Genomic DNA, 13,251 nt, shown 5'->3' with positions numbered 1-13,251 from the left:
AATATAAGTGACCTGAATAAAACCTGTTGTACAAATGTTCTTTTTGGAGAGGTATCTACAGCCCATCCCACTGTTTTTGTGTAAGAGATATTCCTTCCTATTTCAACAGCTGGTGTCAAACAGTAGAGGACACAGATACTGCATAGTACAAATCTGTTGTAACTTCCAGAAATGAAGTTACTTAAGGAGACTTACTAAGGAAAACAGCTATCTGACTGGAGCAGAGAAGCTCTGTCTCATACATTATTCATCAGTAACTTCTAACTAGGAAATCTCAAATAAAGTTTGATACTCTCTCTTTAAATCTCATTACTGTGCCCAAAGAACTAGAATGATCTAGCACAGATAACAAATATATACAAAAAGTTTCCACAAGCCTAATTTACACAATAGACCAGAGGGAATCCATTAGGGTCTAATGTACTAACAAGAGAATCCATTAGGGTCTAATGTACTAACTCTCAAGCCTATTACACCCTAAGAATATGAACCAGTGCTGAAAATGACGTTCAGTAATTGGTTACTATGAACTGGTATTAACGGTGGCTTAAATGTTAAGTGTCGATTTGACAAGGCCATTCCTAAAAATGTTTCAAGGGGACATGGTATTGAAAAAACATGTTCAGAAATAGTTCAATTTCTTGGTGTAAGCAAAGTTTCTGCCATGAAGAACCTGGCTACTACAAGTGTCAGGGTTTGACACTGCAAACACCAGGACTTTCAAAATTAAGATTAAAATGTTGTCCTGCCATTTTGTTGGGATATCGTTGCACAGATCTGAAACCAAAAGGGGTGAATAAATATGAAGTGTCAGCCCAGTGCCCAAACATCCTGGCTTTCCTGGATCTAATCAAGCCTCTTCATGTTCCTCTAGCAATAATTGTTGTAGTTTAAATTAGATTCAAATGCATATCTCCATCACTGAGAAAACTGGAAAATAAAAATTGTAATGTTTTCCTTACAACTTACTCTTAAATTAGTTTTTATTTTCAAATCTTTTTTTATCCTCAGCAGGTTCCAGGAAACAGCTAAATCTGCTGGGAATTTGCTTTCACTTCTATGACCTCACTGAGTGAAACAAAAGGCTCTTTCAAGTGCCCTGGCACTGAGCCTGGAGAAAATGGAACATTCTCTAGCCTTCATTAAGCAGGCACTAGTAAAGTTATCTGGGAGAATTAAACCTTGTAACACTATTCTGCAGTTAAACCACTCTCCAGCTACTCAATACAGAGTAATTAAAGCTGCCTTATCTTTACTGTAGAAGTTTGTGTCTGCTAGTACAAATAAACTGGAGGTCGGGGCTTTGCATGGAAAAAAGAGAAAAGGATCATTGCATTGCATACTAAACCTGAGCCTCTAGAGAGACAGTTCAATTGTGGGACAAAGCCACATGAACTAATAAAAAAAGGAGGAACTTATTGAGAAAGTTCACAGATATCTTGTTAATATCTTTAATTCTGAAATCTGAATTCTTAAAAGTTCATGGTTATTAATTTACACATGAAGATCTATCATATCCTTCAGCTGTTGTTTAATTGAATAAGCTAACTCACAACACAACACACAAGGAGTTGGCTAAAGCAGACATTCTAATCAAACAAAAGCATTTGATGGCACAAACATTCTGTCTGAACAATGCAAAGTTCCCTACAAACCCCTTTTCCCAGTGTAATGTTGCAGTAAAAATCAATAGAACACAGGGAGTTTACACTTATTAATCCTGGGGGAATTCTGCACCACTGACCACGTGCAAAATTGATGTCCCCCACATATTTCTTTGCTTCCCTGCAGAAAAATGACTTTCTGATTGGGAAGCAAAGGGAAGACACAAGTGCGGTCATGCAACCCTCTCCCAACAGCATGTTTTGGGTGCCCAGGGCAGTTGGCAGACATGTAAATCACTGTGGGTCAGGAGGCGGAACTGGGGAAGACCCGGCTGGTGGCTCCTACTCTGTGCCTGGCTCAGCTGCTAGTCTGCGCTGGTCTGAGGAGGATGGGACTTCCTCTTCCCCTGCACAATATCCAACGCCAAGTCAGACCCACCACCAGATTTCTTCCCCAGCTGCAGGAAGCTCTGCAAACTCCCCCTCCCCCTCTGCGTCCTACACTTTTTGCTCCTCAGCTGCAAGGGGAAGGATCCCAGTACAGTGAGCTGCTCTCCCATCTTTCCAACCCCCATGAATTCAAACCCTCTCATCCCCAGACCCTCCCGCTGAGCCTCACACCCCTGCACTCAGAACCCCCTGATAAGCCCCACTCCCCCTGCATCTGGACCACCCAGATCCTCACCCCACCAAGCCCCAACCAGTGGCACCTGGATCCCCACCCCACTAAGCACCACTCCCCCAGCATCTGAACCCTGTACTGAGCCCCCTACACTGAGACCCCCCCCGGCCAATCTCCCTACCCCTCACATCAAGACTCCCCCCCTCATTGAACCCCAAACACCTTCACTTGGACCCCCCCGCAAAGTCCCATTACCTTTGCACCCAGAACCCCCCAAGAAGGGCCTGTGATCTCTCACCTCTGTGCAGCTGGTGACCTGTGCTTCCCAGTGCTATGCTGGAGCCTCCGCATTTATTTGACAAATAACATTTGCAGAATTTTAAAATATTGTGCACAGCATTTTAAATTTTTTCATGCAGAATGTCCTCAGGAGTAACCAACATGCTCTGCTCAATGCACTAGACAATTGTGTTCAAAAGTCATTTTTGATTGGTTGCTGCTATCCTGGGAAGTGACCTGTTTCTGAAAGCCCTCGGTCTGGAAGTCCTATGTCAAACTATAAACTAATAAGAAGCAGTATAATTTAGTTGTCTGAGTATGTGACTAAGAGCCAAGAATTTGCTGAGTTCTAATCCTAATGCTACCACTAGCACATTGCGGGTAAAACTGACCTTTGTGAAAGAGAGTCAGCACAAGACGTATCCATCACGTAAGTCTTATTTAAACTCTCAAAATAAGACTGAAGTGATGCACAGGTGATGCACTTGCCTTCTGCACAAAGGTGAATTTCAACCTGTGTGACTTAGAGCAAGTGACTTAACCTCTCTATACCTACTCTTTCCTCATCTAGAAAGTGGAAGCTAAAAACCTTCACAGGTATGTGGGAAGGATTTATTAATGTTTGTGTTTTGTTTTAGAGATGTAACGGGGGTTCATTATTTTACTGGTTTCCATCTGGTTTGAAAAGAAAATTATTGTACAACATTTAAGCAAAGTATATAATGTTTAAAGAATAAAGTATATAATATTTTCTGATTAAAAACACAGTAGGAAAACTAGATTAAGATCTTGATAATGCAGATTAAACAGAAAAACTGCAAACAGTAAAATCCAAACAATAATTGAAGAAAAGCTTTTATTGTATTTCTCATCCAGTCCATCTTGTTCCCATAGAACTCTGAATGATGAAAGCATTCAGAGTCTGAATCAAATGAGTTTGATACAATTTTGGGGGCAAGAAACTTTGGTTACTGAAGAGCTACAAAGCCATTTCTACACAAACAAACCTAAAACTCAGAATGCCCTTCAGTCTGAACTGTTAGGCTGAAGACAGTTCACAGAGAACAGAGGAGTGAGTATGAGTTCTGACAGTTAAAGAGTAGATGAAATGAGTGACCCTACAAGAAACAGGCAGAAAAAGATGGGGAGGAAAAGGAGAGAAAGAACAGAAAATCTAAATGGAAAAGTTTAACCCCCAACTTGAGGAGTGGGACTTGATTCTCAGCAATAGAAAACACACATGAAGTACTCACCAACATGAATAGGAGCTGGGAACAATCCATGTTCATGCTCTCCAGGAGTGTACTCCAGCTTCTCTTTCTTTAATTGGATCAGGCGGCTCTTTGGGCTGAGAATGAGAGGCAGAAAGAAGCAGAGAAAGCCAGAGTGAGAGAGTTTTATCACTTGTGAAAACAACACTTTCTGTGCTAATGAAGGTATTAATCCTCTAGTCTGTCAGATAGTAATTGTCTGTACCGCTTTTCTGGACCTCTACACCATGCTTGAAAATCAGGCCTTTTCTTGGATTCAGGGCTTCTGAAGGTCAGGCCACTTGTATTTCAGTGTCTAAATAGGAATGTAGGGATCTTTAGGCATACTATTTTGAAAACTGTAACCTGGACTCATATAGCTTATTTTTATATGTCATATTTACATGGACTAAAGAAGATACAAACTCCAAAAGCCTAAATCAACTTTCCAAGATGTTTTCCACGTAGATCTAACCCCCTGTTTCAGGACTAATGGTCAAAATTATTTTTAATTGTATAATTTCTTTGTTGACAATACTTAATCGGAAAACATCGACTTGAAAAATCACATTTCCATCTGAATATTTGTACTTACAGTTGTTATAAGTAATGCCCAAGATTACTAGAACAAAAAAGGTAAGAGATTACATAAAATAATATACTCTTTTTTCAGTTTGCGTACTTAGTGCATTTGATAGCATTTTGTGTATAGTCAGTTTCACTGTTTTATTGACTGCATATGCCTTCCTCCAAACCCTTCAAGAGGTTGTTAACTAGTAAAACAGCGGAAGAGCTGAAACTAAACAGACAGCAACCAGCAAAGGAAAAGATGAAAGGAAGAAGTCAGCCTGGGCACATTTGGTATTGTAGATCTGAGGCATGCTCAACAGGCCCATCTAAACATGAGCAGGGGGACAGAAAAATTCTAGCTTTTATTTGAAGAAAAATTTTAAACAACATACCATGGCATAGTATTTAAAGGATACTCAATCAGAAAATTGAATGTTTAGTCATCAGTTAAAAAAACCCAACTTGACATTGATACCAGAATTTAAAGCAGGGAGGGGCAAACTTTTTGGCCAAGGGCCACGACATGGTTGCGAAACAGTATGGAGGGCTGGGTAGGGAAGGCATAAAGTTAAGCATGTGCATGAGTTTTTGCAGGTTTGGGACCTAAATAAATAAGAAAAACAAAAAGGTGGGAAAAAGTATTAACAACTCAATTCTACATATGGAGAATTGAGACACAGAGAGATTAATCGACTTGCCAAGGTCACAGAGCAAGTCTATGGCAGAGCAGCGAAGTGAACATAAAGTCCCAAAGCAGTGCCTTATGCACAGAACCATTCCTCCCCCTCTTTTACATTATTATTGTACTTTGCTCTTAGTGCCTTTCATCCAAGCACTTTATTACTTGAGAAAAAATTAGGATGATTCCCACCCTATAGATGAGGAAACTGAGGCATGGGCAGATTAAGCAACTTTCTCAATATCACACAGTGAATCAGTGGCAGATGTAGGAATGGAACTGAAGTCCCATCACTCCCAGTCCATTATTCTACCTACTAGATACACTTACATTTGTTACTTAATTCCAAGTATATATCCAACTTTACTTCAAACTCATTTATGCATTTGCTTCTACATCATTATTCTTTGACAGTGTTACTGGATAAGGTGGAAGCAGATGATGTGCTATATGTGATTTTAGTAAGACTTTTGACACAGTCCAATGTGACATTCTCATAAGCAAACTAGGGAAATGTGGCCTAAGTGAAATTACTACAAGGTGGTGCACAACTGGTTAAAAGACCATAGTCGAAGTGTAGTTACCAACGGTTTACTGCCAGATTGTGAGGGTGTATCTAGTGGGGCCCCACAGAGGTCAGTCCTGGGTCTGATACTATTAAATATTATAATTAATTACTTGGATAATGGAGTAGAGAGTATGCTTATCAAATCTGCAGATGACAGCAAGATGGGATGGGTTACAAGTACTTTGGAGGACAGGATTAGAATTCAAAACTGCCCTGACAATTGGAGAATTGGTCTGAAATCCACAACATGAAATTCAATAAAGACAAGTGCAAAGTACTTCACTTAGGAAGGAAAAATCAAATGCACAACTACAAAATGGGGAATAATTGGGTAAGTGGTAGTACAGTTGATAAAGATCTGGTGGTTACAGTGGATCACAAATTGAATGAGTCAACAATGTGAAGGAGTTGTGGAAAAGGCTAATATTTGGGAGTGCATTGACAAGAGTTTTGTATGTAAGACACTAGAGGTTACTGTCTTGCTCTACTCAGCACTGGTGAGGCCTCAGCTGGAGTATTGGGCACCACACTTTTGGAAAGATGTGGACCGACTGGAGAGAGTCCAAATTTGACCAACAAAAATGATAAGGTTTAGAAAATCTGACCTCCGAGAAAAGATAAAAAAAACAGGATACATTTAATGTAGATATCTTCATATACATGCATGTTTCCTGAGACTGAAAAACATCTTCCACGTCACAAGTACCCAGTGAAATCATTATAGCCTCCATCGTGTCAACTACCTCTCCTGTTTTCATTTCATTTGGGGCAAGACTGTGACCAGCCACTGTACCTATGTTCAAGAGCTTCCTCAACCTTTTCATCCCCTGAACAGAACCCAGCCACAATACTGTCCATGGACTTTCCTCAGTTGCAAGGACTACTCCTTGCAGTACCACCCTTGGTGACAGCCATGCCAAAAGATGTGCGGATTCACTTTTTTGCACACTAGCAAGTCAGGCTGAGCACATACTGCTCCCTTGAGGATGGGGAGCTCCAAGAGACATAAAACTCCTCTTGGTGGCAAAATGTTACCTGAAGATCCCTTGGAGCACATAGGCACAAGTGAGTCATTGGTCATCAAATACTGTATTGTTTGATATGATATATTTATATTGAACTTGTGGATTTTTAGCTAAGTGATGCACAATTTCTTCCCTAATAAACCATTCCAATATGTTCTCTCAGACAGAATTCAATTATTGGTCTGCAGTTAAGAGCTCTCCCTTGCAAGCTTTTTCAAAAATTGGTATATCATCTGCTTTCCTCCAATCACCAATAACCTTTACTGTATCAAACATCATAAAAAATAAAGATACCAGTGGCTCTGCCACTAACTTATTAAAGAGGACCTACGAAAGGTGTGTTACTTTCCCCACCTGTATAAGGGGTACAATATTTACCCACCTTTTTAATATGCTTGGAGATCCTTGGATGAAAGGTGCCTTATAAGTGCAAAGCATTATTATTATTATTATTTAATATGAAAATACAAGAGTCAAACAGTTTCAGTATATTTTCTTATTATATATATAGTGCCACAGGTATGCACAGTGTTTTACAGATAAAAATAACCAGAGTACAAGGAACTTAAGAAGGGTCTGAGTTGCTAACAAAAATATGCAATTTATCATTAAAAGAGCTGCTGTGCCAGACGAGTGGAGGGTAGAAAATATACTCTGCTTTATCTCCGGTACCAGGTAAACTGAGTGAAAAGATAATTAACGACAGAATTATAAAATACCTGCATGAAAAATAATAGGATTGAGACAAAGCAGCATGGCTTAAATAAAGGAAAAAATGTGTCTCTCCAATATAATAGAATTCTCTGAGTGTATGAACAAAATAATAGATAAAGGAGGACTGAATTACAACTTATCTGGACTTTCAGAAAGTCTTAAAATAAAGACCCACTCAAGAGACTATTCAGGAAGCTAAGTGGGCACAGCGTCAGTGAGCAGAAATTGGCTGAGTCAGAAAACAAAAAGAGTAGGATAAATGATGAATTTTCAACCTGGCAGTGGGGTGCCCCAAAGTTCTAGACTAGGATCTGTGGTTTTTTTAAAATCTCTATAAGAAGATTCCAGGACTGGAACTGTGTGTCACTCTGAAGCCTAGAATGTCTGTTGAGTCAGTGTGAAGTGATGGAAACAGCTACAAGGATGGTTGAGAGCTCTGTTTTTTAGATTTATCACCTTGTTCAAACATCACTGAGATTTGCATTCTGTTACCATCAAACTATTAAATTCTCAGCCATTTTGACCTTACAATCGACACCCTGAGACAGCATGAAGTTTCAGCTACAATAAGACATGTAGCTATGCCATGCCAAGAGGCCTAGACCACTGTGATATTAGATAACTCAACCAATCACCACCCTTACCCTATAGCTGATTTGTATGTAACAATTTCATTAGTTGTATGAGGGAGACAAAACAGATGGTGGATTTCTTGGCCCAATTGCCACAGTGCCTCAAAACCACCAATAAAACAAAACCAGCATGCATACTAACCCCAAACACATATAGCACCTCACCACAGCAGATGCTCCTCAGTCTCCACCTGCACAAATCAACATAAATCTCCTTCCACAACCAATGAAATTGCTGCATGCAAATTAGCTGACAGTACAAATTATACCCATGTGACAAGATGGGCTTTTCGATATAGTATATTTACTAATGACCTGGAAAAGAGGCTTAGCAGCGAGATGGCAATGTTTGCAAATCACACAAGATTATTTAGGAGAGTCATAACTGGAGAAGACTTTGAGAAACTCCAGAGGGACCAAACTAAGGATGGTGAGCAGCCAGCAATGGCAGATGAAACTCAGGGTTGACAAATTTAATAATTTAAATTAGAAGCAATAATTTGAACTATTCATGCACCTTACTCTCTAAATCAGCGGTTCTCAAAATATGGGGTGGGCCTCTGAAGGGAGGCATGGGCATATGTCAAGGAAGGTGTGAGCTGTGTGCTTTTTTTGTGTGAGTGTGAAGAGCTCTGGTTGTCAGTCCTGGAGGTTGGGGGTTTGTACAGAAGGAGGTGGGAATAACGGAGACAGACAGAGCCCTGCTACCCGGGCTTGGGCTCTCCTCCCCCCACCCCAATCCCTCACTGGGAGGCAGCCTACGCTCAGGCTCTCCTCCTCTCCTGCTGTATTCCTCACCTGGAGGCAGCAGGCTGCGGGTGTCAGCAGCAATGTAGAACTAAGGGTGGCAATGGGGCACTAAGTCTGCTGTGAAAAATGAAATTCATGAATATCTTTTTACATTGCCACCCTTACTTCTGCACTGCTGCTGGCGTGCAGCTGCCTTCAGATCAGGGTGCTCTCCACTCTGTTTCAGAGCTGGGTAGTAGTATATGTACTTGGGGTTGAGGGCACATAAATGACTACAGACACAAATAAAGGGGGTGCGTGATCAAATAAATTGGTCATAGATCAGTGAAAGCTTCTGTTTAAAGTGCAGTGGTGGTTAATAAAGCAAACAAAATGCTAGGTTGCAACAGAAAAATAATGCTGAAAAAGGTAATGATGCTTTTATATAAATAGATGGCATGCCCTGATCTCTAGTTCTGTGTTCAGTTCTGGTCAACTATTTCTCAAAAAAAGATGCAGTAGAAATGAATGGGGTACAAGAGACAGAAGGCCAAAATTATTAAAGGCCTGGAAAGACTTCTATATGAGAAGCCACTGCAAATATTAGAGTTGTTTAGTTTAGAAAGAAGATGAATAAAAGGTAACATGATAAAAGTATATGAAATAATGAATGGCATGAGAAAGGTAAATTGTATGGCACATTTTACCATCTCATAATATATGAACATGCGGATAGCCAAGGAAAATTAAGGGGAATAAATTTAAAACCAGTGCAAGGAAATACTTTTTACACAGAAATCAATTAGCCCATAAAACTCATTGCCACAAAATCCCACTTAGGCTAAGGCTTTAGTAGATTTAAAAAAAAAAAAAAAAAGATTAGACATTTATATGGATAATGAGAGCAACTTCACTTACATAATATATGATAAAACATATACATATAAATATTCCTGCTTCAGGGCATAAGACAACTACCAACTGAAAGAGACAGGAGAAGTTTCTTACTAAGGGCAGATTATTCTGTAATGTTGATTCTAGAGACTCTAGGTCTTCCTCTGAAGCATATAGTACTCTCCAGTTATACAGATAGGGTATTGGACTTCATGAAATTCTGGTTTGGCAGTTCAGATATTACACACAAATGGAGGATACTCTAAGGAGAAGATAAATTTTTATTTATATAAAAATGTGTGCCTGTTTCTCTGCAGTTTCTAAAGGATTAACATTAGGTGCAAACACTACTGACTTGGAAAGGGTATAAGATATAGACGAGTTATCTTGGTAAGGGTGAATTTTAATGAAAAGGAAGTTAAACACAACGTCAAGGATGAGAAGCCACAAATAATGGGAGTTAAGGTTCAAGTTTTATAAACATAAATACAGTACAAGTGAGTTCAAAGGAAGGTCTCTCATAACACTATACATCAGGCGAATGTGTTGCGTAAATCAACAGCAGTATGTCCACATGTTCACACTGGGACGATAAAAGACAATGAGTTATGTTGGGTAGGAGTTTGTGGGAGGAAATGAAGGTTTTGTTTTTGTTTTTATCAATGATCTTTATGGGAAAGAGATCTCTCTTTCATTTCACAAAGGCAAAATGATGGCATGTCAGAAACTCAAAGGCAGTGTTCCCCGGGTGCCCATTGGGCTGCTTTCTGTGGAGATGGTTTTATCAGGGAAGAGTCAGTTTTCTTTTTGGACCAAACATGGAAGTTTAGTAAACAGATAAACCTCACTACAGATGGTAAGTGCAGTAGGAATACCCAGCATTCACACTCACTGATACAAATACCTGCGGGGGCCAATCTGCTGCATGCTATTGATGAGGACAAGCATCTAATTATTTCCATGCCTTACACTTTATGAAGTATTTCCCCCAGTAAGTGAGTACAAAGAACTATTCTAGCTGGAGGCGAGCATTATAGATAGGGGACTCTCCAAACAGGCAGCACATGCCACACCCATTTTCCTTCACAGACATGAGCACTAGATTAGGGCCCAGGGTGGCACGGGAGTCTTTAAGGCCATGAAGCCGTGCACTGGTCAGCTCTGAAAAGAGCCCTTCTCCCTCAAATGGAAGGTCCTGAAAGGTAGTTTGCATCTCCTGGGACAGCCCAGAGGACTATAACCAGGAGCTGTGCCTCATGAATGATCACCGTGGAGGTGACTACCCTGGCTGCCTAATCTGTAGTGTCCCAGGCCATCTGGAGGGTGCCTCTTGCCACCACTTTGCCCTTGTCTACCAAGGCGGCGAACTCCTGGGCTCAGTCCTGTGGGAGGCCCTCCTTAATCTTGCTGATGGAGTCCCACAGGTTGAAGTTGTACCTGCCCAGCAGGGCCTGATGGTTAGACACCCAAAACTGCAGGATGGCTGTTGAACAATTTTTCCTGCCAAACAAGTCCAGCCTCTTGGCAACTTTATATTTTGGTGTGCCACTTGCCTGTCCCCTTTCACTGATGGTGGACATGACCAGAGATTCTGCTGGAGGGTGGTATACAGGTAGTCAAATCTCTTTGCGGGCACATAGTACTTCTTTTCTGCCTTGTTGGAGGTAGGCGAAATGGAAGAGAGGGTCTGCCACACATATGTGGTAATTTTAATGACCCCTGGGTGGAGGAGCAATGCAACCTGGGCCAGGGTGGAGGAGGGTATAACATTAAAGAGGCTGTCTGATTCCTCTGCTAGTTCCTTGACCTCCAAGTTAAGGTTGGCAGCCACCCTTTTGAGCAGGTCCTGGTGCTCCTTGAAGTCGTTGGGGGGGCTATTTGTTTGCAAGGGGCCACCGCTTTGTCCGGAGACAACAAAGATGACTGCACAGCAGGGGGAGCAGCAGCTTCCCCTTTCTCATCCAGGGACGGCTCCTTGGGTGTTAGGGCCCACTGTGTCACCCCCGCGTTGGATTCAGTTCCGTGTTCCGACTTGGGTGCTGGCTGTGCCAGGGGCAGCTTGTCTGATGCAGCCTGGGAGGAATGGTGGGAGTATGGGACCAGCATAACAGGTAAACTCCATGGGTTCCAGTATTGCCACTGAGTGGGCCATTGCCCCTGCCTTCATACCACCATCGCTGCAGGAGTCATGCTGGTCTCGCAGGCCAGTGGCTGTAGTAAGATGAGGCCCTGAAACATAAACTCTTGTATCAAAGGCCCAGTCTGAGGCTTGAAGCCTGAACCAAAGTACTTCCAGGCATTGCTAAGCAAAAGCTGGTCTGTGAGCCAGAGGCAGGCCCCCTCACAGAAGCTGGTGAGAAGAGCGTTGCTAGAAGCAGGTGCATCCACACATAAGTGCTAATAAGAGGAACTTGTGCCAAGATGGCATGAGAACACTCCACAGAGATAACAAGAAACAGGCTGGTGCATCTTAAAGACAGGGTCAAAAGGACAACATGATGGATAGATTTGTTTGAACCAACATGATCAAAGAAGGAGACAGCCCCCAATGAGTCAAGGGGCTGTACTTCAATACGTCAGGAGGGATGAGTAATCTGTCCTGTAACTGTATAAAAGTAGGTCCCGGAGTGCACATCTTTGTCTGCCCCAGGGGGCAGTGGAAAGTCCTGCCACTGACTGAGCCAGTCCATTGCCAGGGGGCACAAATTTGTAATATGTCTTGTAGAGTCTACAGGAAACTATTACTGTGCTTCGTTTGACAATAAACCTGGCTCGGGTTCCTTTGTACCTTACTAGAGTCTGTGGTCTTTGGGGGTTCTCTCGGGGTCTGCTGTGTCAGCTATCAGCGCCGAACTGGGGCATCACACAGAGGGAACACACAAGCAGCCAATTGTTATCATCATCAAACAAGAGCAGAGCACCACACCAGTAGCTACTGACAACAGAGGCGATTTGCCTTTTATAGGCGAGGAGCTGAGCTCCGCTTCAGGCTCAGACCATTGTCCTCCCAGTGACCAGGGCCGAGTTGCAGATGCCTGAGTCTGCTGACAGACCCTCATCGGCGACCGGTAAGGAGAGGGCAAGGACTGGTGCCTGCCCAAAGAGCAATACTAGGGAACCGGAGACCAGGGCCGTGGCCAGGAATGATCCTGTACCGGGGGGAAATTGATGCCTGGGAGACTGCCTAGGCGATGGTGATCTGTGCAGTGGTGAACTCTGGCAGGAGGCTGTGTGCTGAGCTTGTGTTTGTCAGTCTGTTTGGTTTGTTTGTTTGAAGGACCGTGTGCTGTAGCTGGCAGTTGGAGGTGGAGCTACTAGGAAGGTTTGAAAGCTAGAAGCCTCTGGTAATTGGCTGAGCCTTAACCAGTGGGCGGGGCATTCACTCAGGCCAGGGCTTTATAAAGCTGCGCACAAGTGTCCAGGGAGCTTAGCGAACAGGAGCTGCTAACAGGGAGTTTTGCAAGGGAGTTTGAAAGGGGAGTAGGAAGGGGGGGGAGTCCCTTGTCGGTCTCATCTGTGACCCATTGGTCCCCTGAACCTATAAACTGAGCCACATCCAAAACCTTTCTGTTTACAGCAGAGCAGAGCAGACAGGGAGCTGTAGACAGGAATTTGAGAGAGTTTGACAGGGAGGCTTACAATGGTGAGGAGGACCCGCAACACCTGTGCCAGCACTGTTTCTGTC

At 42.4% G+C, this 13,251-nt stretch overlaps 1 protein-coding gene across 7 annotated transcripts in view; it reads right to left on the bottom strand.

Moving 5' to 3' along the window:
* The window catches only part of ASH1L (ASH1 like histone lysine methyltransferase), a 183,251-nt gene that overhangs the window by 44,742 nt on the left and 125,258 nt on the right, over positions 1-13,251 (bottom strand). For all 7 annotated transcript variants that reach the window (XM_030541941.1, XM_030541936.1, XM_030541937.1 and 4 more), the window contains one exon: positions 3,759-3,853. In XM_030541941.1, the coding sequence (XP_030397801.1) occupies positions 3,759-3,853 (95 nt within the window). The remainder of the gene's footprint in view (positions 1-3,758; positions 3,854-13,251) is intronic.

Source organism: Gopherus evgoodei, chromosome 24 (assembly GCF_007399415.2).
Source record: "Gopherus evgoodei ecotype Sinaloan lineage chromosome 24, rGopEvg1_v1.p, whole genome shotgun sequence".
Taxonomy (NCBI): Eukaryota; Metazoa; Chordata; order Testudines; family Testudinidae; genus Gopherus; species Gopherus evgoodei.
The sequence above is the reverse complement of the archived record's forward strand: the minus strand, read 5'-3'. Positions and strand labels throughout refer to the sequence as shown.